A 26,403-nucleotide genomic window follows, 5' to 3' on the forward strand; every position below is an offset into this window, starting at 1 on the left:
TACTTCTATTTCTACCGGATAATGACCACAATCAACAAACTGAATATTTTGCCTTGACTTCGGTGCGCATGAGGAGTAAGCAAGATGCTAAACCACCTAGAATGGCGATCACTTGAACAAAGACGAAAAGTTGCAAACCAAATCAAACAATCTTCCTTTGTCACAGCAACTTTCTCATTTACTTTTTTGAAGAGCATAGTTAGTCTTTCGTCTTTGTTCAAGTGATCTCCATTCTAGGTGGTTTAGCATCTTGCTTACTCTCGAGTGATTTTGGTGTTAATTTATCACATAACGTGCTGCACGTCGCTGGATCATCTCCAGTCGGTCTATTTCTGTTTTATTGTATGGATCCCATACAGGGCTGGCGTATTATGTTATTGGTCTAACACGTGTTTTGTACGCTCTTTCCTTTACAGACGTAGATCCGATATTCAGGTTTCGTTCAGGAAGCCGATTGTGTTATTGGCTTTGTTGCAGATGTTGTTAACATGGTCATTCCATTTCAGTTCGGACGTGATTGTGCAGCCTAGTTATTTGGCGCTTTAGACAGGTTCTAAAGTTTGACCATCTTGGTATATTTAAGTGATCTTGTACACAAACTCAATTAGTTGGGTTTCACAAAATCGTTTGGAGCGAAAGCCATGTTGTAATGGGTAGAGAAATTGTTGGTGATCTGCTTGGTTCATGATATGACTTGTGACTATGAGCTCTATGAGTTTGCAGCATATACAAGTCAGAGATATTGGTCGATAGTTCTCTGTTCTATATCTCTCTCCTTTCTTGAAGACTGGGCTAACATTAACATTCCTCCAGTCAGATGGTATATCCCTTGTTTCGATTGACGTTTGGAAGATCAGTGTGAGTTTCATTAGCAAGTTCTTTCAGTAATCTTGTCCTGCTGCTTTGTTTGGATAGCTTTAATATAAAATTTTCTGTTAAAGTGAGTTCCTCAGCGGACGGATATTTGCCTGAAATCTGACATCGAGATGAGAACTCATGCTGGTTGTATGTCTGTTTGGTGGAGAAAGCCGATTGATACTGTTTGTTAAGGATGTTTGCTTGTTCTACTGGGTGTGAATGTAGTAGTCCCTCACTTCGAAGTGGTGCCACTACACTGCTCTATGTACGTTTATGTTTTATGTACGTCCAGAACTGTTTCATACTACTGTATTGGTTATTTTCCTCTTAAGGTGTTACAATATTCTCAATATCTTTCCAGTATGCTCGACGTAGCTCTTTCTGGACCATTCGCTTGGTTTCTTTAAATGTGGAGTTGAATTTTGGATCAGCTGATCTTTTCTTCTTCTTGTACAGTCTGTCTCGTCGATGTATTAACTTGCATATATACGGAGTGAGTCAGGGGGCTATCTTTTTGCTTTTCAGTTTTATGCGGGATATGATTATTTAGATTCTGGTTAAGCTTAGATTTGAACAGTTACCAGAGTTCCTCCACTGAACTCCCATTTGCAGCTAATTCTTTGACCTTCTGGAAACTTTCATTCATTTCCTGTTTGTTATAAGTCAGAAAAGTGATTTACAAGTAAATGTTGGAGATAAATAAAAAAAAATCAAACTTCAAAACCGCAAGTATCAAGATTTGTTCAAAGCCTTTTTGAATGAGAAGATGCAAGAAAAATGAACTCCGATGAAAATTCAAAACGAAAAGTTCGTAAACTAATAGCATTATCAAAAGCTTAAACACATCAAACGAATGGATAACAACTGCCATATTCCTGACTTGGTTTCAGGTATTATTTCAAGTACATCAATTCATTTTTGTTAATTGCAACAGCAATGTACGTGTGTTGACAAGTTAGCATGTTAACAATTTTATGCAGAAGTATGATTGCATTCCTTTCTAGGTATAGCATTGGTTAAAAACAAGAAGCAAGTTGGAACGGTGAAAATATATAATTAAGTCAGTGGTTTGATTAATTTTCAATACACGGTCGGTGGGTGTTGTTTATTTTAGACAAACGGTTAGTATTAGAGTTACGTTTCTTTTAAAATTTAAATTCAAATAAGTGATTTGATGGTGTTGTCAAATTACCATACACTGCTAACATACATAGGTATATTTGTTCATGATTTAGCTGTAAACATGTTGTAGAGACGCAGACTATCTCACAATAAAAAAAATGTTTCTGAATGTTCCCTTTTTTCGTTTTTTTAAATTTCGAGTATATTGAAATTGATATCTTACTTACAGTTTTGATAAATGTCGAATGTGCAGGGAGAAAATTATAGATTATCGATGTTTATATTCAAACGAGATTTCTTAGCAACAATCTTAACGTAGTGTGATAGCCCTGAGATTGGATGTTGCCTTGGACATTCTCGTGTTTGAGACACCATTGATAATCTATTTTTCGCTATTTTGCCTATGACGTCGTCTATATTTATATTGATAACGTCACATACGTCCTTAGTTTCTGATAATAATTGGTCTATATCAAGAGAGTGGCATAATTTAAAACATAATCACATAAAAAGATCAAAGCAAAAATCAAGCGATTTATATTCAGTTATCAACTCTAAAATCTTATATCTATAGTATAAAATCAAAGTGGGCAATACATACAATTTCATTTTTACTACACACGAAAATGCCTATACCAAGTCAGAAAAAGGACAGTTGTTTTCCATTTTTTGAAGTGTTTGAGTTTTCAAATTAGGTATTTGTTAAGGAACTTTTTAAATATTTCTACGAGTTCGGCATTTCTGTTATTTTACTTTTAATACTTCGAATATGAAAAAAATATAGTGCATTTTAACAAGATAAAAAAGGAACACACAACCCTAATAATGAAATAATGGTTTTCCATTTCCCATTCGAAACAATATTTTGTTTATTAGATGGTTCAGTGAAAGTCTTTATGTTTAACATGGAACACTAACAGAATATATTACCAGAAAGTGGGATTTAATGAAAAGTTTAATCATAAGGGCTCTTGCTACTTCGATCATTATATTACACTTTTTCATTCATCATATCGACAGAAAATCACTAATGCTTTAAATATTTGAAACCGCGACCTGTATATCATCTCAACTGTGTCACTAAATTTCATCAAATAACATTTGCAAAATATACATAGTTAGTATCTTCAGTGAACCATATCGGGTGTCCTTTAAATTTTCTAAACATAAAGAAAGAGGTAAGACAAATTTATATTTACTTCATTTCAATATTGTTAAATTTGTATTTTTTTCTATTTATCATGATTCTCTAGCCAAATATTGCGGAAGGTAAGCAGGCTTCAATTGTTCGCGTGTACTTTAATTCAACTGTATGTTAAGCAATGTGTAAAACCTTTTGAATGGATTGCAGTCAAACGTAATTATTTTTTACTATAAATAGTGTAACAGTGTGAGGTTTATATTCTATTAAACCAAGAGTTCCAAATGGTGAAGTTGAAATCATCCCTTCGTAAATTTAACGGACGCCATCACGGGTTGGTTGACCGTTATGGAATAAACGTTTCACAAATGATATCGGATATGTTCCTTACGTCGTAACTACAATCCCCTTCCCTTTCATGAATATGACCTACCGAATTAGACTATTTACCGGATTTGTAATCACATAGACAACACGACGGGTGCCACATGTGGAGCAGGATCTGCTTACCCTTCCGGAGCACCTGAGATCACCCCTAGTTTTTGGTGGGGTTCGTGTTGTTTATTCTTTAGTTTTCTATGTTGTGTCGTGTGTACTATTGTTTTTCTGTTTGTCTTTTTCATCTTTAGCCATGACGTTGTCAGTTTGTTCTTTTGTATCTTTCGTCCCTCTATTATATTGGTTTGATGAATTTCTAATAACTTATATGATATTGATCTCAAGGATTCTTCCAAAAGTTAGAATATAATGATATCTCGTTTTTTATTATGCTCGTTGGACGGATGGTATCGCTCTGATAAGATATCATGAAGTTAGTGTTGTTGTAATTTGCTCTGTCTAAGCAGCTACTATGGTTCTTAATAGCATATTCTCTTTTTTGACTCACTTATTTCAATTGACTCTCTGGTCTGGTATTATCCTCACGTATACTGATTTCCAATTTAATTTCCCTAAGTTTTATATATTTGATTTTGAATATATAGTTCCTCACATATTCAGGCAGTTTTCTTCCGGGTTTTGTTTTTTTATTCAAAAGTTCGCTATGACGGAATATTTAAAACTAAGCTTTAAAAACACAAAAATTTTCCAGTGTTATTTAACATTTTCACATCGGTTAGTTGCCGTTTGGTTGAAATCAAGGCAAACAAGAACCGTATGTAAAACAAATCCCAGACAAAACAGTTCAACTATTTGGCATTTTTAATAATTGTACTTAAATGTGTTTACCGATTCCAAATTGATCTCCATTAATATGGTAAAGAGCAAACGAACAGACGTTTCAAAATTACGTTTTAGTTGTGGCATTCTCACATGGTCTTCTTTCTAGAATGAATATTAGTATGTTCACACTTTATTCAGCGTTTTATTTTGGAAAGGGTAATAATATCAACCAAGGATAATTTTCATTGCAGTTATTGACTTTGGCCACAGCGATCCAATTATAAAACATTCTTATCACGAACCACGAAAAATGAAATACTTTATTCCTGTAATTTTGTGTTTGGTTTATTTTTCTACCATATATTTTAGATATTCTTAGCAGTAACATTCATTGAGACTGTCGTTAAGATGTTAAATCCTGCAGCAGGGACCAACAACATATGTCTTGTTACCGATTCATACAAGGTAAAGATGTTTAGAAAAGTATCAAAAAATTGGCGAACCAAAATGGAAAATTTTAAAAGGGGTAGTTATCATGTATCGTTTATAACCGTTTGTGTCACAGAAAAAGGTTTTGGTGTTTGATATTTAATTTCGTATTGTTTATCCGGTATTTCCCTAGAGAAGTTTTGGAACAAATATGATGTCCGATAGCCTCAATACTAAATGTACGGTGATTAATTGAAAAAAGTGTAAAATAATATCAAACTCCAACGCAAGTTCAAAAAGGGGAAAGTCCTTTATAACTGAAAAGTAAAACGCTATTCATCAACAGAAAAATGACAAAAAACACTACCATATGCTTGACTTATTACAGTCATTTCCCGAAACATGACAGCTGTTTATAGTTTCGTTATAGAAACATAATGAGGAAATCAACATAAACAGACATAATAGATTAATGTGACAATAATTAGGATTCAGCAACTAAAACTATGTAAAAATACAGTACAATTGATTCAAATGAACCAAACACACACGCTCAACTAACAAAGACACATAAAACAGGTCAAACAGATAGTAATAAACTCATAATATTGTTATCCATTCGTTTGATATGGTTGAGATTTTGATTTAGCTATTTTAGTAGGGACTTTCCTTTTTGAATTTCCTCGGAGTTTGGTATTTTTGTGATTTTACTTTTTTTCTCTTTTTGACTTTGTCTACCCAAAAAATAATTAGTCGGATTCCTTAGAAGAACGCTTATTATTTTTTTGCTCCGACACCGATGAAGTTTTACAAAGTCTAAGTAGCAGCTGCTTAGATATCGTACGAGTTGAGAAATGTATATTCTATACGTTGGTAAAGCTGGTATATTGCTGCTACGGTGAAGACCATATTTTAATGCAACAAATGCCTGTTTTAATATATCTTTCCATATGTTATACTTTATAGGTGACACATTATCGCCAGTACCCTCCGAACACCACACTGGTATATTCTTACTTTGAAAGCAGAGGTGGGAAATATCCAACTACAACATTCTTTGGCCTACAATACTTGTTAAAACGTTTCCTAACAGGTCAGGTCGTCACAAAAGAGAAAATAGAAGAAGCTAAGAAGATCTGTAACAGTCATTTTGGTCTCAATATATTTAACGAAGGAGGGTGGGATTATATTTTAGAGGTATAATGAAACTATATTTAAAATGTTTATCCATATTTAACATAATTTAGGGTCAATTAAATAAATATTATGATATACATCGTGGTTTAGTGTGCGTTTGGATTACTACCTAATTTGACAATGATATTGATTGGCAAGTTATGGTATTAAAGTATAGACATGTTGTTGTTTACCTACTCATCAAAATAACGACAAGCAGTGTTGCGATCTAAGCACAAGTACTAAACTAAACGTACAACGTGGTATTTTTGTAAAAAAAATAATACCCAAACTTTCTAGATGAGAAGATTTAGTTATTATTATTTTGATGATCTTTAGATGTTTATGGAGAATGTTTAATTATTTCTATCCTGTTGATGAATACCCCCTATCCCTGGTGATATATTTCGGAGTTTTTGTATTTATATTTTAACATTATTCAGTTTGATATTTCTCTTGTACGTTTATACTAATTCAATTCGTTTAAACCGATATTTTACATTTTCGTCCTTGATTGTTCATTGTTTAACATTGACTGTTCCTATAAATAAAGGCAACAGTAGTATACCGCTGTTCAAAACTCATAAATCCATGGACAAAAAACAAAATCGGGGTAACAAACCAAAACCGAGCGAAACGCATTAAATATAAGAGGAGAACAACGACACAACATCGAAACGCAACACACACAGAAACAGACCAATAATCAGACAAAACACCACGAGAATAACAAATGTAACATGAAAACCAAATACCATGGATATATATATTATGTCTCCCGCCTTTCTTTCCAATCAGACTTACCTATACCTTGCGTCACTTTCCTATTGTTTCAGTTCCAAAACTGTTCTGACTTGAATATTTATACAATGTATGCCATTGGACGCTTGTAAGTAACATTTTATCATACAATCGATATCTATACAATGTATGCCAATTGACGCTTGTAAGTAACATTTTATCATACAATCGATATCTATACAATGAACAAGATAGGTTTACTCTCTTTAACTGAATTTTAATGTGCGTATTGTTATGCGTTTACTTTTCTACATTGGGTAGATGTATAAGGGGAGGGTTGAGATTTCATAAATATGTTTAACCCCGCCACAATTTTGTGCATGTCCCAAGTCAGGAGCCTTCTGGCCTCTGTTAGTCTCGTATTTTTTTAATTTTAGTTTCTTATGTATAATTTGGAGTTTAGTATGGCGTTCATTATTACTGAACTAGTATATATATTTGTGTAGGACGCCTCCCGTTGCGGGAATTTCTCGCTGAATTGAAGACCTATTGGTGACCTTCTGTGGTTGTCTGTTCCATGGTCAGGTTGTTGTCCCTTTGACACATTCCCCATTTACATTCTCAATTTTATTACTAATAAAGCATATAAATCATAATATATTGGTTTAAAAAAAAAATTGTTAAAATGTGATATCGATTTCATGAAATAATTTTGTATAAAAATATCAGTGATAAATACATTTTGTCTTTTTATTGCTTGCCAAATTAGTTTGATATTTTTCTTTTTAATTGATTTAAAATGCTACATTTCTTAAAGGGCACTAGCTGTCAAATTCTTGGTCACCGATTTGACTCAAATTCTCATTTTTGATTTATAACAATGTAAAACATTTATCCAAACTATCAAAAGTCTAAAATAAACAGTTTACAGAGCATGGGCTAGATAATATATAGGTTCGTTTCGTGTGTATTTTAGTCAAGACGCCATCTAATGAACTATCGATTTGACCTCAGATGACCATATAAGCGATGTAAACATAAATAAAGATATGAGTAAATTAAACCAACACGTGCAATTAGATTTTTACAGGTCTGTTTGATTTGATTTTATAGATTAAAAATAGAGGTTTCTCATTGCTTTTAACCGTATAAAATTATTTATGTGCATCGAATTAGTAATCAAATGATTTACCGTAGTTTCACTTTCATTGTTGACATTCTTTTTCTTTAAATAACCAGTTCACGCACAATGCATGCGTTGTCAATCTCTAGCTAGGGGTTAAATTGAAGTTCACATGAATACGGATTTAAAGAGGTCGACTCATTCACTTGCAAGTGAATAACTAATTATCAATGTTTCTTAGCGTAATTTGACACAATTGAACCTTTTTGGCTGCAAAAAGCGAATTGTTATTTTACTATTTCACTTTCATCATTGATTGAACGAAAAAATAAACTTTAGATTTTTTATATATCTCGTAGCTAGTGCCCCTTTGATAAGTCTATTCACTATTTCAGAAACACAATGGTTACCTCCCTTTGTTGATAAAAGCTGTACCAGAAGGACTAAATATACAAACCAGAAATGTCTTGTTCACTGTAGAAAATACAGATCCAAATTGCTACTGGTTAACTAATTATTTCGAGGTAATATTATTGATAGTATTATAGGCAAAACGTAATGATTTCAATTAATATTCACAGTCATGTTAGAGCAAAAATAACTAATCTATTACGCCGTTGAATTAATCTTAAAAAATGTGATGTTTGCCTTGAGGTAGAAATTAAATTAATAAATCTATATTATGATTTCACCTGCCATAAAGAAATTATGTATATAACCTTTGCAGAATAACTCTGTTAGTGTCTACGTATAAATTATTTCTATTTCCGACGTTACTAAATGCAAACAATGATCATGCAGTAAAAAAAAAAACAAGAAATGATATGAAAGTACAGTTAAATGTACTTTTAGTGTCAATCGCAAAAAATACCATGTGAAGAAATCTGTACAATTTTTTTTACCAATTTTCGTATTGCTGGTCAATTATTATATATCGTGAGTCGCCGGTGCCGTGATGATATTTGTGTAACTTGTTTGTGTGATCACGTCCCGTTGATTAGTTCACCAACTATTTTAATTTCTTTTGCCACCTAGTTGTTATGTGCTTGGATTTAATATGACATATTCAGCTAAGAGAGTTTAAAATAAATGGTTTGGTTTTAGAATGATGACTTTTTTTTTACCTATGAAAAAGTACTGTCAAAATTTACTAGAATATGTTCTTGTAAAAATCGGTTTTATATTTTTATAACGGAAACATTCGTTCTGACTATAATTAAACTTTGTTAACTTATATGTAATTTCCATTATCAGCATGGCAAATTTAACTTTTCTTGTAAGATAATAAGTAAGCAGTTTCGAATAGATAATTTTAAACTCCCTCTCCGCAGCTTTTAGAGTTGACGAGGAAAGAAAAACAACGATTCCAGTTCTGTCATAACCATACATCAATAAGTATAAAAAACCATTAAGCGTGAAAGTTTAGGTATCACATCTTTACATACACTGATTAAGCGTGAAAGTTTAGGTATCACATCTTTAAACAATGAAAACAACACGTTACAAATTTTATGCGTCAAAAACGCTTTTTTAGATTTAACTTCATCTAGAACTCCCAGAGCCAAATATTTGAAAGCTATTCATAATGATAACTGAATAAATTAAATCACAATTTAAAAGAACAAGTAACACAGTATGACGTTTTCAATTTTTGCATGAAACTAAGATCCAAATACATTTTATATATGAGTCTTAAAATTTTCCAGTCATACCTAGTTCAGGTATGGTATCCCATGACCGTAGCAACAAGTTCTCTATATCAAAAGGATCTGATTACTAAATATCTGAGAGAAACTGCCGATAATCTTGATAGCTTACCATTTAAATTATCAGACTTCGGATTTAGAGGATCATCATCATTTGAGGTAAGAAAACGTTTCTAAAACAATATTGTGCAATTATCAGGTTTCCCTCTGTTTTGTGCGACACTATGCATCACATGAGGCCATATTTTGATCCTGAAGAAGTTGTTACCTGTGAATAACAGGTAGTAAATGTTGCATTTTACCTAGTCTACTAGATACTGCATTTAATGTCAAAATATTACTTTAAGTTTATCTTAGGTTAAATTGTTTAATTTGTGAACTAGAAATTAAAATATATCATGTTATTGTTGTCTGTTCAGGCGTTATGGCTTTTTTTTTGTATATGAAAATTTAAAATTACAAAACAAGTTTACTAAGACATGAGAAATGATTTCAGAGCGTACAGTTTTCATCAGATATGAGCGAGACTTAAAATTCAACAGTTTTTCTAGTTGAAAATAATTTAACTTTAATACTTAATTTTGAAAATATTGTTCTTGGGTTAGAGTTTTGGGGTGTTTCCCTAAACTTACTCACTATACTGGTTAAATAATGCATTTATACATGTCGCTTTAATACTTCATTACCGACTCTTCCAGGTGTCATAGCTATGATTAAAAATTCCTACCGAATAGAAAAAATATCTACCTCCTTTTACAGATCCCCGAAAGCAAGAGAGAACTTTGAAAGTGAATGGGAATTAATTAAACACTTAGTTCACATGTGCGGAGAGATCTTTCTATTTTGTACTTACTTAAGGCTTTATAATAGTTCATGTAGAATTAATAATATGTGATGCACATCACAACTGGACAGTGATTTGTGTACATCTTAAAAGTACTATCTGTGTTTATTGATATTGTTATATATATATTGATATACTAGTTTTTGTTTGATTGTATTTGAATTATCTCCCCTTGACTTAGGTTGACATTTATTATGTGATTCTGTCCAACATATTATCTGTTAATGATCTCTGGTGGCCTCTCCTGGTACCTCTCATGTTCAACATCATTGTATAGGCAGTGATGCATGTTGATAAAGGAGAAGGCTGGTGTCATCATTAACCTTATCAGCATATTCAGGTATTCTAATCCAGAGTGATAAAGGATGTGTATGATCGAGTAGAAAATTTAGAACAATTAGCATAACTAACTTTTTAAGTTTAGACTGTTATTGAAAAATTTCGTATCAATACATGTATTATGAATTAACTATATACTTATGTATCACAATACTTGGTGTATTTTCAGATGAAATAAAAATAAATTCAAAAAAAAAAAAAAATTCAAAAGCCAGAATTTAAAAATTTGAACAGCAATAAAAGTGCTTTTTCATTATATGTATTAATGATAATATATAATTAACGATGTTTTATATACTATATAAACTCTCTGTTTATGATACTTATCTTAAATCTTTGTTTGTAAAAGTTTATTGTTAGACTTTGTGTTTTTCATGATTTAGTCACCCTAATTAACATGAATAATCGTAACTTACAAAAATGACTTAAATGAAGGGAATAGCATCAATTATTAGTGATTTATTTCAACAGTCAGCTGGTATAGGAGGCTGTGCACATTTGGTGCATTTCTTAGGTTCTGATACACTTTGTGCTTTGATGACTGCAAAAATGTACTATGGCTGTGACATGGCGGGATTTTCCGTACCAGCTGCAGAGCACAGGTATGTCAATACATTTTATTCAAATAATGCAATTAGATGGTATGAATACTACTACAACTGAATATTGATTTCTTGACGTATACAACATATCCGTTTATTCACATTAAATAATGTAAACCTATATCATCATCCAGTACTAGTTTATATTAAAATATTTCTATCCTACTCGTGTGCTATAATGACGCATTGACATTAGCTAAACCTTTTAACTCAGCTTGGTTGTTTTTTAATTTTGACTTCTCAGCTTTGTAAACATATAATAAATCCAAGTTTTAACTTTTTTAATTTTTGAAATGTTTGGACCAGGGTTACTAGATCACTATTATCGATAGTCCAAAATACTGACAACAAAATGCAATGGAAAGATTTTTTTTGTGCAACTCACAAAGCGAAACACACACATTTTCTTAAAGACATGTAACCATTTTCCAAACAAAAATCTCAAAATAGTTTGCTTATGTTTATACACCAATCAATAAATGTTTTGGTAAACTGCGATACCAGTTAATTTGTAGTATTATACTCTAATATCTCTACTGTTATTTGCACAGTACAATAACCACATGGGGAAAAGATGGCGAGACAGATGCATTTAGAAATATGTTAAAACAATTCCCAACAGGGATAGTTTCATGTGTTGGTGACAGTTATGATATGTGGAGAGTTTGTGACAAAGTTTGGGGACAGGAACTAAAAGGTTTAGTAGAAGCCAGAGAAGGAAAGGGTACATTAGTGGTTCGTCCTGATAGTGGTTATCCTCCAGATATTGTTGTAAAGGTAAAACATTGTAAACATAATAAAAAAGATGAATTACTAATTACGAAATGTACACGTTAAAAAGAGAATGAAACACAATTAAAAACACCACTAACAATATATATTTCGATATGAAAACATTGAAATTCAGTTTAAATATCAATTCGTATGGCTTTATGATGCTAAAATGTGAATTTAAAGCAAAGGTAAAAATCTTGAACGTCCAATTTTCCTATGAACTTGACCTCAATTTCAAGGTCATAAACAACGGACCTCAAATGAAAAGACCCTAGCTCAGTTATATGTATGGATAATGAGTTATATCACTTTACCCATTATTCTAAATATAAAAGTGGAGAAAACAACCATTTATGGTCAACGTAACCTCGCAATCAAAATTTAAGTGCTAGAACATGTCGCAACTAACAATTTATTAATAATAATTTGTCGATATCTTTTACGGTTTTTGAAAATAAGTGAAAATAAGCCAAAATCAAAATTTAGAATATGACCTTGAACTTTGACCTTGGCCTAATTTTCCTTTTTTGGACCAAGGACCTCAAATCCAAAGACCCTGGGACGATATAACTTATGGTTTACCAGTTAGAAACGCATATTACATATATAAAATATATAAGGGGGAATAACTCTCATATGGAGTCTCCGGATAACTTCTAATCCTGAAGATGTAACGAGCAATTTGGTAAACTAATTTTGGTCGTATCTTTTACAGTTACGTATGAGTAGGGGCCACAAGAAAAACAGTGTGTGGGGATATAACTATACAACGTAAAGTATTTGGTTACACCGTTGTCATTTTTTAAAGCGTATAAACTATATGATATCTCACCCCAAATATCTAAGGGACATCTTGTGAAACAACAATATTACGCAAGAAAAAAATTAGGCGAAAAAAAAATAATAATAATTAAAAACCAATTGTTCAGAGAACAATTGAAGGTCTTTCCACCAGTTAATATCTATTTTGATATTAAAATATAAAAAATCAGTCTAAAATGTCAGTTCATATGGCTTTATGATGTATAGATTTGAATTTAAAGCAAAGGTCAAAATCTAAAACGTCAAATTAACCTATGACCTTGACCTCAATTTAAAGGTCACAAACTGAGGATCTCAAATCAAAAGACCCTAGGTCTCTAATATGTATGGTTAATAAGTTATATCACTTAACAGAAAATTTAAGATATGATAGGGACGAAAACTCCCATTCATTGTTTACGCACCCTTTAAACTAAAATTGTTAGTTGCCACATGTCGCAACTAACAATTTATACAAAATAATTTGTCGATATCTTATAAGGTTCAAAAATTAGAATATGACCTTGACCTTTGACCTTGACCTAATTTTCATTTTTTTGGACCAAGGACCTCAAATCAAAAGATCCTAGGTTTCTATCACTTATGGTGTTCCAGTTTAAAATACATTTCAAAATTTCAAATACAAAAGGGGAAATAACTCTCATACGGAGCGTTCATATTGCTTCGGTCAAAATTGGACAAATCATGCGAAGGATATAACGAGCAATTTTATAAAATAAATTTGTCATAATCTTTTACGGTTGCGAAGGAGTCATGGACACAAGAAAAAACAGTGTTTGGGGAGATAACTCCTACAAAGAAAAGTATTCGGTTACGCAGGGTAAATTTCAAATGCGCATAAACTGTTCGATATCATATACCAAATATCTAAGCATCATATTGCAAAACAAATATTTATCGCAAGAACAAAATTAGGCGGAAGAAAAAAAAATAATCAGAAGAAAAACAATAGGTCTTTCCACAGAAAAGTGGAAAGACCTAATAAAAGAGGGACAAAAGATACCAAAGGGACAGTCAAACTCATAAATCTAAAACAAACTGACAACGCCATGGCTAAAAATAAAAAAGACAAACAGAAAAACAATAGAACACACGACACAACATAGAAAACTAAAGAATAAACAACACGAACCCCACCAAAAACTAGGGGTGATCTCAGGTGCTCCGGAAGGGTAAGCAGATCCTGCTCCACATGTGGCATCCGTCGTGTTGCTTAAGTGATTACAAATCCGGTAAATAGTCTAATTCGGTAGGTCATATTCATGAAAGGGAAGGGGATTGTAGTTACAACGTAAGGAACATATCCGATATCATTTGTGAAACGGTTATTCCATAACGGTCAACCAACTCGTGATGGCGTCCGTAAAATTTACGAAGGGATGATTTCAACTTCACCATTTGGAACTCTTGGTTTAATAGCTTCCTTGTGAGCAGCAAACCTCTATCAAGAAAATCATGATAGGAAATGCAAGCACGGGAATATCGTATCAATTGGGAGATATATACCCCGTATGCAGGTGCTGCTGGAATGTTGCTACTTAGAAATGGAAAGTTCACAATTGGAAAGCTGAAATCATCTCTTTTGTCGTAAAGTTTTGTTTTCAACCGACCCTCATTGTCAATTTCTAGATGTAAGTCAAGATATGAAGCCGACTTAACTGTATCTGTAGTATCCTTTATCTCTAGTTCGATTGGATAGATGCGTTCCACATAGTCACCAAATTTTGAATTGTTTAGTGAAAGAACATCATCTATATAGCGGAAAGTAGAGTTAAAGGATATTGCTAACTTCTTATCTTTCTTCCTAAGAAGTTCCTGCATGAAGTCAGCCTCATAATAATAAAGAAACAAGTCGGCGAGTAGAGGGGCACAGTTTGTTCCCATTATCAGAACAAAATTTGTTCCAATAATCAGAACAAAACCAAAAGGTCTTTCCACGAAAAGGTGGAAAGACCTAATTAAAAACCAATTGAAGATCTTCCCACAACAATTTTTCGATTACCCAAATTTATTATTTGCGTCCCAGCATAGGTTTCTTTATACTCATAAAATTAATAAACGTTTCTGTCTATTTTTGTCTGAAATAAGAGAGATAATTGTCAACTTTCGGTCTCAAATCATAGCTTTATTTACACTGATTCCAAATATAATTCTATAAAATGTTGCCTCTAATAAATGAGATACTAGGTACTTTCAGATTATGGAATTTCACGTCCTGTCTCAAATGATAGGTTTTTGGCATTTTTTTATTCGAGTCTTTTGTAGACGAAACGCGCGACTGGCGTAAATATATAAATTTTGATCCTGGTATCTATGATGAGTTTATTTGTATGCCTATTTGAAACATATAGCTTCTAGGTACGTTTCCATAAAATAAGTGCAAAAATAGCTACTTCCGGTTTACTCCAGGTCACTTCTGGTCGATGTTTGTCATTGCCTCAAGGCAATAACAGTTTGCAAAAGACCATTTGGCTTTATCATGTACCAAGATGGAGTAATAATCAATTCACCTGAACTTTAATCATTTAAGGTCCAATACTCTTGGATGTCATTGGATTGTTTCAGATCAAAAGTTCATATCTCAATCACAATTAGGCGAACATTTTCTTTAGTTCCTTTATTTATATATATTGAGAATTTGACCTTGACTTTTTGATATTTACCTAGTTTTTCTATTCTTTGAACAGACCATAGTTCACATACATATGGTTTATCAGTAACAAATGCATATCACTCATTTCAAATGCATTTGGGGAAATAACTCGCATATTGGATATTCCTATTGCTTCCGTCAAAATTGGACAAAAAATCCTAAGGATATAGCGAACACTTTGTTAAAATAAATTTATTGCTTTCTTTTATGGTAACGAAGGAGATCTCATAACAAAGGAAGCAGTATTTGGGGAGATAACCCTTGCAATAAAAAGTCTTCGACTTAACAGGGTTAGTCTCAAAAACGCAATAACTGTTTGATATCATATGCAGAAATCTAAACGACATCTTGCGAAACCACAAATCAAGTTTTGAAAAGTTAGCGGTAGAAGAAAAAGAAATCGATCAGAACAAATACAAGAGGTCTTTCCACAGAAAAGTTGAAAGACTTAATAAACGAAATGTTTGTAAATTACATTGTTAATCTATTGAGTTGTACTAGCAACTGAAATTTTACAGAAATGAAAACAGTTTGTCTGATCAATGGCTAGACGAATTGTTCTGTCCCCACAGTAGCGTCTACGATTTTAATGAATGTTTTGAACACGCATCATAGCCGTCGGAATGGAAGTGCATACTTTGTCCGCGTTATGAGCGTACCATGCTGCTACCCAAAAGAGACTATAAGTCATCCTTTACTACGAGTCGGTTCATTTCCTCTCTCCCTCATTTTAAATGTACTCCCTGTGAAATTCCAAATTCTTTCTTAATGTAATAATAAAAAGGTGTCGTATGGTTATCAATGAGACACATATCCAATAATAGTTCAGTGGAGGAACCAATTACAGACTACAGTATGGCTTTCAACAATGAACAAAACCCATACCGTATAGTCTGGTATAAATGAACCATCTAGGAAAATTATGAAATTTATGAAATTTATGAAATTTAATTGAGAAAATTAACGTCATAAGGTATAATATGATAATGTACGAAAAAGAATAAGATGGACAGGCAGATATAAAATGCGACGAGGTAAAGCATGTATGTGATCACTCCACCTTCCCTTAATCTTGAGCAGCGGTGTTACAGCAGAACAAACTATAAACAAATAGTTAAAAAGTACTTACATCATCAGATGGATACAAAGCAGGAAAAAAAATCTAGCAAAAACACAAAACTGACATCCCTCACAACAAAAACATACACCTAGAACAGCTTTGAGATAACTCTAACTTACTGGCATTTAGTGCATAGCCTATACCAACTTATAGATAAAAACCTGTATCATGAAAAGTAAGAAAAAAACACATGAATTTCTATATTATCTACCATCAACCTGAACCCCAATCTGCTATTCATATATTTTCTTTTGAACATATTTTGTTATCACACCGAAGGTACCAAACGTTTTCCCACTGAAAGGTTCGACCACTGCAACCAAAATATAAAAATGGACGAATTTTTATATTTTGGTTGTGCGAAATTTATAAATCATATTCGCTACCAAATATGATCTTATTCGACGCCTTCAGTAAGGAAGTTGCTATTCCCTTTACATTATGAGAAACGTTTTCTTAAAAGAAATCGTAGTTTGTTGTCTTTTTAAGCATTTTCCTCTCAACTTAGTAGAATCTATTTAAGTAGTGTTTTATGACAAAGTAATGAACCAAAACCTCACCATAATCAATAAACCGTTATATATAATATATTTATTATTGAATGCTTCGATTGACGTCTTTCAGGTGTTGGATATTTTAGGGAAATATTACAAAACAACAATAAATTCAAAAGGGTTCAAACTGTTACCTCCTTATTTAAGAGTCATTCAAGCAGATGGCGTTAACTATGAAACATTGGGTGCAGTTTTAGAAAATATGAAGAAAAATCGATGGAGCGCAGACAACGTAGTGTTTGGCAGCGGTGGTGCTCTCTTACAGCAAGTAGACAGGGACACTCAGAAATGTGCTTTCAAATGTAGTTATGCGGTTGTAAACGGAGAAGAGGTAAATCAATGGTTGACAAAAACGCATATATTATCGAATATAAATAAGTTTGAGTTATTGCTTTTGTATTTTTTCTGAATCAATTTTGTTGACATTTTTTCCATATCTTTTGTTTTATTACGTGTCAAATGTTCCCACTATTCAGGATGGTACGTTTTAATTCCTTCGCCATTACTGACCTGCTGAAATAGTGTTGCACATGTGTCGATGATTCGTTATTTTGACATCTAACAGTTGTCAACATTTATTTCGTTATGCAATCGAACCATATTTACTTATTTTTTATATATCTAATTGTTAGATCACTATGCTTAAAAGTCCATGTGACGTTTGGTCTGTCGTTTACGTTTACATAGATTTTCTTATCCAATATCTACCAAATTTGAAGTATGACACAAATATTCAACTCCAAGGCCATTAGAAAAGGGGAATTTCAAAAAAAAAATTAAATGCTTTCAATAAACAGAAGAAAGTGAAAAACAGCTATCATGTTCCGTAAAAGGTGATTGGTATAACCTGGTTTCAAATTGATCTATAAAAAGATCGACAAAAGATACAAGAGGAACATTCAAACTTTTAGATAGAAAACAAACTGACAAAGCCATTGAAAAGAAAATAAAGACAAACAGACAAACAATAGTACACAAGATACAACATAGAAAAATGAAGACGAAACAACACGAACCCCACCAAAAACTGGGGTGATTTCAGGTGCTCTAGAAGTGTAACCAGATTCTGCTTCACATATGGCATCCATCCTGTTGCTCATGTTAGCAAAATAAAATGGTAATAAGTCTAATCCCATTTTACCATATCGTACAATCTTATATTAATTGAGTCGTTGAAAAACACAAATAAAAGCAAATAACAATAAAGATAAGTTATTTAGCCTGATTTGATATAGCCATATAATGTGGCGAAGGTTAAAGTAGTTTTATGTGCGCAGTAATGCCATCCTCGCTAACTAAACAATTTTTCGAAAAAAACAAATAAAAAATATCCTGTTCAGTTTCGCTGCCAAGAAAATGACCTTTAACTTGACAAAGAAATATAACCTTGTATTATACAATTACACGGCCGACACTCGGCTAACCGAGAGATTGGTCGGTTAATCTATATTGAGTATGCGGCTATATCGGCAGTGGGTCTGTTAATCGGGTTGGCTATACGTCTGTTAAGAGTAAAACGCACAATTTAATGTTAAACTCGATCAAATATACAGATTTTTGGCATATTATAAGAATTAAATCAAAAAAAGAAAAGTGTCTGACAAAATGATATCTATCAAAGAACATTTTCCACCTTTAAAAACATTTCATAGTCTGCGCAGTTTTCAGTAAAAGTAAAAGGCGTCGCGCAAGTATGTAGTATTTATGATTACACGCATAGCAATTTTTTAATAAAAGGCGAAACAAACAATTTTAGATATCATTTAAAAGACACAAAATACTACTTTGGTTCTTAAATATAAATTGACATTAGTCAATATTTCATAATTGTAATATAACGTGAGTAATACCACGTTTTAGTGAAAATTATGTGAATAAAGTCTGTTAATGGGTTGGACAATTGAAATTGTGTCAGTTAAGAGTTATTTAGCCACGAAAATAGTTGTGCTACCTTTATATTTTCCCATTGAAAATGTTAAAAATGAGATGTTCTTGAGTAAAAAAAAAAATATTGTAAGGGTTCCGCGGAACCCAGTGTCTCGCCTACTTTTGTTGTAAATCGCAGGCTCAACAAAAATGAAGAAAAAAATCAATAAAATTATTCCTCTTGATACTATCTAATGATTGTAAGAAGCTTCTGTCCAAGTTAAGTAAAAATTTAGGATAGTGAATGAATCTAATAAATGTTTTGAAAACTTTAACTGCAGACTGTATGTAATGTAAACTGGAAGAAAATCTAAGTCCATTTAAAAGTAAAATACAGAATAAATGGAGTTATCTTTTTACAATATTTACTTCTGGATACTATCTTATGATCATAAATAAGCTTCTGTCCAAGTTTGGTACAAACCCAGGATAGTTTAAGAAAGTTATTAAATTTTTAAAAACTTTAACCACAGAGTGAATGTAATGTTTCCCCGCAGAAAAACTAAGTCCATTCAAAAGTAAAATACGGAAAAAAATGAATTTACTTAATTACAAAATTTACTTCTCGATACTATCTTATGATCATAAACAAACTTCTGTCCATGTTTGGTACAAACTAAGGATAGTTTAAGAAAGTTATTAAAACTTTTAAAACTTTAACCACAGAGTGAATGTAATGTTTCCCCGCAGAACAAACTAAGTCCATGATTTATAAGTAAAATACGGAAAAAATGGCATTTTATTTTTACAAAATTTACTTCTGGATACTATCTTAATATGATCATAAACAGGCTTCTGTCCAAGGTTGTTAGAAATCCAGTATAGTTCAAGAAACTTTAACTACAGAGTGAATATTTGTGGACGCCGCCGACGACGACGACACCGACGACGACGACACCGACGACGACGGAATGTAGGATCGCTTAGTCTCGCTTTTTCGACTAAAGTCGAAGGCTCGACAAAAAATAATAATACGATGCAACACTATCCTTCCAGTAAAAGCATTTTTATTTTGACTTTCTTTGCATTTTACTCAAGAGTGTGTCACTTCAATATAGCGTGATCTGGGTTGGTCGCTGGAATATGCATGAATTTATTATTAACGATTTCAATCAGCCTTAATTTTTGTGTCTGCTCAAAGTAGCATGTTCTCAAATCCGATTGAACGTGTCTTTCTAATACAACACAGGGTACATATATAACGTGTTGTCGTTTTCATATGCACATGACATTTGTCACTGGACGTTTAGGTGGTACCCAACACTACAGGGAGATAACTCTGTAAAGTCAGTGATACGTTTTAATTACGTTGTGTTGTAAAGGGAATAATAAGCTTCTCGAAGATCAAAATTGGTGTTTGTCAAACTGCTATATATAATAACCAGTTAATTTGTTAATTTTTCTGACAAAACGGTTGGTTCAAATTTTTTGAAATTTTTATATTTCTGTTAAAGGTTCAAATTAAATACTTTGTCAAAATTTTATCCAAATTAAACGAACCACATTGATTTTAGTGAAAGTGTTCGGTACCACCTTAATCCTAATTCCTCAGCATCATCCAATTGTTTTTTTTTCTTGTATTACTTAATCATCTGTTGTTTACAAATCATTCTAAAGAAGTAAATGGAAAGGAGCGAATGCAGCTACATTTGGTTGTATTAAAATTTAATTCATTTTATTCCGTTTAGTTCCTTTTCTACATATGTGCAGAGGAGAACTGCAGGTGTCCACATGTAAACGTCAAGCATTTGTCACCAATATGAGTACATCGCAATCCGTTACTGTTTCAACACCCAGGGGGGTTTCATGTCTTTATTCTTAAACAATTTGTTTTCTTCTTTTTTTAGCAATGCATCACTCTCTACTGTCCTTATCTTTTATTTTGTATTCCGTATCTCCATCCAGATTCTCGTGTATACCATGAGGGTACGGATTGGGGGGGGGGGGGGGGGGGGTTGTTTATTTCTATATTCTTTAAATGGTTATGTTACTTTTCTCTACATTTTATTTATCTTACCCATTATTCTTTCTCTATTCTTTATATTTAGGCATCCCAATATACTGATGTTTAGTTACATTACGACGTTAATCTCTGATTTATATACTGGTTACCAATGTAGATGACAAATTGGTGGCATTCATGACAATTAAACAGAATGCGACCATTCTCGGATAAAATCAATTTTACTTTAATTTAACACTTTTTGAAACCATTTTTATCGATTTTCAATATCCATTGCCTACATTGTTATTGTTCGTGTGTTTTGTTCCGTATATTTTACATTCCATTGCTCATGTTTTGTTTCCGTATATATTTTATGTTCCATTGCTCAAGTGTTGTTTCCGTATATTTTAGCCGCTCGTCTTGAGCCTACCAAATGAACACACCATAAAGTAATAAAATTATACTTTTATTGTCATTCATAACTCTTAACAGACTAATTAACAGACCGGGTTTTATACATCCGACCCATTAACAGACCAGGTTTTTAATAAAGATTGATTTATGTCACCAAAATACAGATTTTTGTGTAGATTTTTCACAAAATGATATCAATTTGGTTAACACTCATAATGCCTGTCTTTTTTCGATGTTCAAAATAGTTCATGCAAGTAAATTCAACCCAAGTGTCATTTTGTGTACATTTTATGTGTGTAAAATGTGTATAAATTTACTGATGAGTAATTTGCCTTTTCATTTTATAGATCGTACATAGAAGCTAGAAAAATAATAATTACACCACTGGATTCAGTACATTGAATAGTTTTGTCAGACATAAATATTTTTTATGATAAACATATATTTAAAAGGTTATACAATGAAACATTCTGAGTTTTCAATGATTTTCTCGATAACACCTTATTAACAGACTTTAGCCAACCCGATTAACAGACCCACTGCCGATATAGCCGCATACTCAATATAGATTAACCGACCAATCTCTCGGTTAGCCGAGTGTCGGCCGTGAATTAACTTCCACTAAGTAAATAGTTTGAAGTTCGATGACTATAATGACTGCAGTGATCGAATTGAACTTAAAATAAATGATATTACAGATACATTTAAGTCTGCTTCATATCTAGACAAATAGGGTTGATGAACCAACTCAACGACAAATATCTGATTTTGATTTTCTACTGCGATCTTCCATTTTTTATGTAACGCCACATAAGATGCACATGCATATGGATATTTCCTAGATGATAAGTTTTTGTTTTTCTAGTTGTTGCGTTTTCTATAATGGTTTCTAACATAGAAGAAGTATTATTCTCAATTTTGAAGTTGGTGTCCTATTTTGAAAGTTTTATTCCTTTAGTTGCGCCATAATCGCATGCTATACTTGTTAGAGATAGTCATGGAAATGTTTCGTATACATTTTTCTTTTTTTCTCGATTATAATATCAACAAATGCGACTAATCAGTCGATTGTTAGTGGTTCGTGCTAGGTAGTTTTCAAGGATGTACTAGTTTTAAGTGTATAATTGTTTGTCTATTGGTCTATTTACTTCCGAGTTTGAATGTCCATCTGGTATCTTTCGCCTCTATTTTAATTGTCATGATCCACTCGACGTGTCCCACTATTGGAGTACTGCTTAATATGATGTAGCAGATTATTTCAAGTCTACATTCAAAAGGGTGGTGTTGAAGTTTTTGTGAATTGTATTTTTGCTATTTAATTAACATGTATGTGTGGTTTTGTATCACTAAAGGACTAGCCTGTCTTGAGATAAAGAATATGTTGGCACTTATAGATTTGATTGTCTGTAAAGATTTACATGGATGATGATATGTGACGTTTTACGTTTTAGTCGTAAATTTTTTTTTCAGACTTATGATTTGTCTATTTCCCCATGACAAGAAATAAATCATTTCAAAATAATTCGAAATTAAAGTGTGTTGTTGTTTTATAATCCTTCAAAACACATTGCATGATAAAAAATAATTAAACAATCTGAAGTAAAAACCTCTATCATGACTCAGGAAAAAAAGATATTAGAATGAAGATTTTTCTAAGCAGTTGAATTTTGTATACTAAATCGATAACTTTTCATCAACATTATCTACTTCTTGTACGACATCTGATACTGATTTTCTTTTTTATAATGAATTGCTTCCCTTTGAACTGATTAAGATGTATTTTTCTATCGTAGAGAAATGTTTTCAAAAATCCAGTTGATGATCCTGGTAAAATGAGCAAAAAGGGTCGCCTTACTCTTGAATATAAAAATGGGAAATATAAAACAATAGAAGAAGGCAAAGGTGACACAAGCAAGGTAATTGTAATAAATATTCAATTGGACCTATTTATAGACAGTTGTTGAGTACTCTCAGTTATGTTCAACCATCTTTACATTATTTGTGTTCATGTCCGAAGGCAGCAGCCTGTTGTTTAGTGGTTGTCGATGTTTCTTCTCCGTCAAATCTAGATTTTGATCAAGTGTTTGTTAAATCTTAGTTCAATATTTTTAAGGCGGGAGGCTTTCATACTATGCAGACGTCATATACAGGAGTTATCTCCTTTGCCGAGACAGCCCAAACAGAGTAATGAGGAGGAAAGATAAAAGTGCAGACATCCAGAATTCGACATATTACCGAATATGACTATTTTACCAGAGAGAATATCACAGTTGTTTTCATTCGTTTGCCGTGTTGATAGGGAAAAATAAACACATAAAAATACTGAACTCCAAGGAAAAATCAAAACGGAAAGTCCACAATCAAATGGCAAAATCAAATGATAAAACACATCAAACGAATGAACAACAACTGCAATATTCCTGACTTGGTACGGGCATTTTTAAATGTAGAAAATGGTGGATTAAACCTGGTTTTATAGCGCTAAACCTCTCACTTGTATGACAGTCGCATCAAATTTCATTATGTTTACAACGACGCGTGATCAAACCAGACATAATATGTAAAATAGTCAAAATATGGGCACAGCAGTCATCCATTCGTCACTGTGTCACAATCAAAAACGTACTTTCTGTTTTGAATTTTCATCGGAGTTCGGTATTTTTTGGTGATTTTACTTTTTTTTATTGCTTAAACGCCAGTTTTCCATTTTTTGCATCCGACAATCAATTATTTAGTTTATTTTGTAGATTATGTTGGATATTGTGTTATATCTTAGCGTATGCGGTATGAATTCTGTACATTCAGCATTATTTGTCAGTATTGATGAGTCTTTTTAAATAGTCTTGGATCGTCTTCAGTGTTTTTGTTTTATATTGTTTGGTCTTACATGATCTTGCCTTATATTGCAGTTATTTCATTTTAATTTTCTTTATGTATGTAAAAGTCAAGATGAAAAAGTGAGCTATTTCATTTATATCATTTTTTACATGTATCATCTATTAAACAAAAACAAATCAGGGGAAACACATTATCTATAACAGGAAAAGAATGTTGCAAAAGAAACACTGAACTTCGTAAAAAACACCACTAACATAGAACGGAGATACAACTGCCATAATCTTGACTTGGTACACGTCATTTTAAATCAATGGTGGACTGAACATGGTTTTCTGGATATGCAAACCTCACGCTTGTATGGTAATGTTAAGAATATCTATAATAGTTATTAAAGGTATCAGGATTACAATTTAGTATGTATTCCATACAATGACAACATTACTTGACAGGAATACAGTACACAAATAGACGCAAGAACATTACGCACAGATAATACATAAATACATACTTTAATAGTGCATTACTGGGGACTTTCCGATTTGATTTTCCTCTGAGCTCAGTATTTTTATGATTTTACTTTTTACATCATTTAAACCACTGAATGACAAAGGACACTTACAATAAATTTACAACAGTACAACAGGATACCACAAACAAAGTATAAACTTCATTTCACATGAATGTACTAATGACACAAAAACTGACGTTTTTGTGACGATTATGTAAATACTATTAAAAATATATTTGTTAAATCTATAGACATGTTCAAGAACATGAAATTGGGAATGAGTTTATAATTGTGTTATTTCATGTATTTGCCAACCATGACAAAAGCATCACACTGAAATTGTGTTTGTAATGGTGTCATTTTTTCAATCAACCATGTCTGTTTTCTTCTAAAACAAAATGTGTGTGCAAACAAATATGTCACTTGTATCATATGTTGGTTTTCAGGATATTCTTGTTCCGGTTTATAAGAATGGTATTCTTTTGAAGGAGTACACCTTGGATGAAATCCGGAAGAATGCTCTGCTTTAACTTGGTTGTACTCTAGAAATATTGATTTTGTATATTTTCGCTACTTTTATGTACCTGTTTGAATTTTACGCAAATTAAAAATACTTTGGATAAACATGTTAAGATTTTTTTCTCTATCATATTGTAATGTTAAAGGAAGAGATGTACAGATTAAAAAGCTTATCTTTTTATCATTCTATCCATAATGACAAGATTATATTAGTGTCAAACTTAGAGTTATTCATACTTTGTATATGCATTTCTGTACCTCATCGTATTGAAAATTGTTGACCAAAAAAATATAAAAAATACTTTGATTGAATGAACTGTACTAATAATAATTTATATTATGAAACGTTGCAGTCAAAATGAATTATTATTATAATCGAAGTATTTTTATAACAAAAGTTCATAACTTAAGTTTAATTATCATAAAATCAATCAAGACAAATAAAGGTGACAAATAAAACATTACTACAAACATGCTGTGCGCAAAAAGCATGTACCTAAACCGCAAAACAATATTTTTTTATTTAAGAACTAATTCTGTCGTTGTTAAAAAATCTGCATTCTGATAATACAACTATTCATACCAATTGTATAGATATGAAAAAAATGTATAAAGATAGATTAACCACGAAGCAAACACTCTCGTGCTTGATGTTTTTTTAATAAACAAATCAAAATTTAATCCTTTTTCCAGATGAAATCTCGAAGAATGCTGTGCTATAACTTGGTTCTCTAGAAATATTGATTTTGTATATAGTAAATTTTATGTTTTACGTATTTTATCGATACTTTCATGTACTTCTTTGAATTAACGCAAATTAAAAATACTTGGGATAAACATGTTAAGAATATTTTTTTCTATCATATTGTAATTTTAAAGGAAGAGATGTATTGAATAAAAAGCTTATCTTTTTATCATTCTATTATGACGACAAGATTATGTTATAGTCAAACTCAGAATTGTTCATGCTTTGTATATGCGTATACAAAATTCAATCCTGGTATATGTGATGAGTTTATTTTTCTGTACCACATCGTATTGAAAATTGTTGACAGAAAAACCTATAACAAATCCTTTGTTTGAATGAA

General features: G+C 32.1%; 1 protein-coding gene across 1 annotated transcript; it reads left to right on the forward strand.

The window, feature by feature from the left end:
• Nucleotides 1-4,655: 4,655 nt before the first annotated feature.
• Nucleotides 4,656-25,420, forward strand: LOC143063285 (nicotinamide phosphoribosyltransferase-like). Its single transcript, XM_076235343.1, has 9 exons — nt 4,656-4,747; nt 5,678-5,908; nt 8,147-8,275; nt 9,458-9,616; nt 11,112-11,242; nt 11,794-12,019; nt 17,236-17,496; nt 23,244-23,366; nt 25,243-25,420. The coding sequence occupies exons 1-9, from the start codon at nt 4,691-4,693 to the stop codon at nt 25,324-25,326; spliced, it is 1,401 nt and encodes a 466-aa protein (XP_076091458.1). The 5' UTR covers nt 4,656-4,690; the 3' UTR covers nt 25,327-25,420.
• The last annotated feature ends 983 nt before the right edge of the window (nt 25,421-26,403 follow it).

This window comes from Mytilus galloprovincialis, chromosome 1, assembly GCF_965363235.1.
Source record: "Mytilus galloprovincialis chromosome 1, xbMytGall1.hap1.1, whole genome shotgun sequence".
Lineage (NCBI taxonomy): Eukaryota > Metazoa > Mollusca > Bivalvia > Mytilida > Mytilidae > Mytilus > Mytilus galloprovincialis.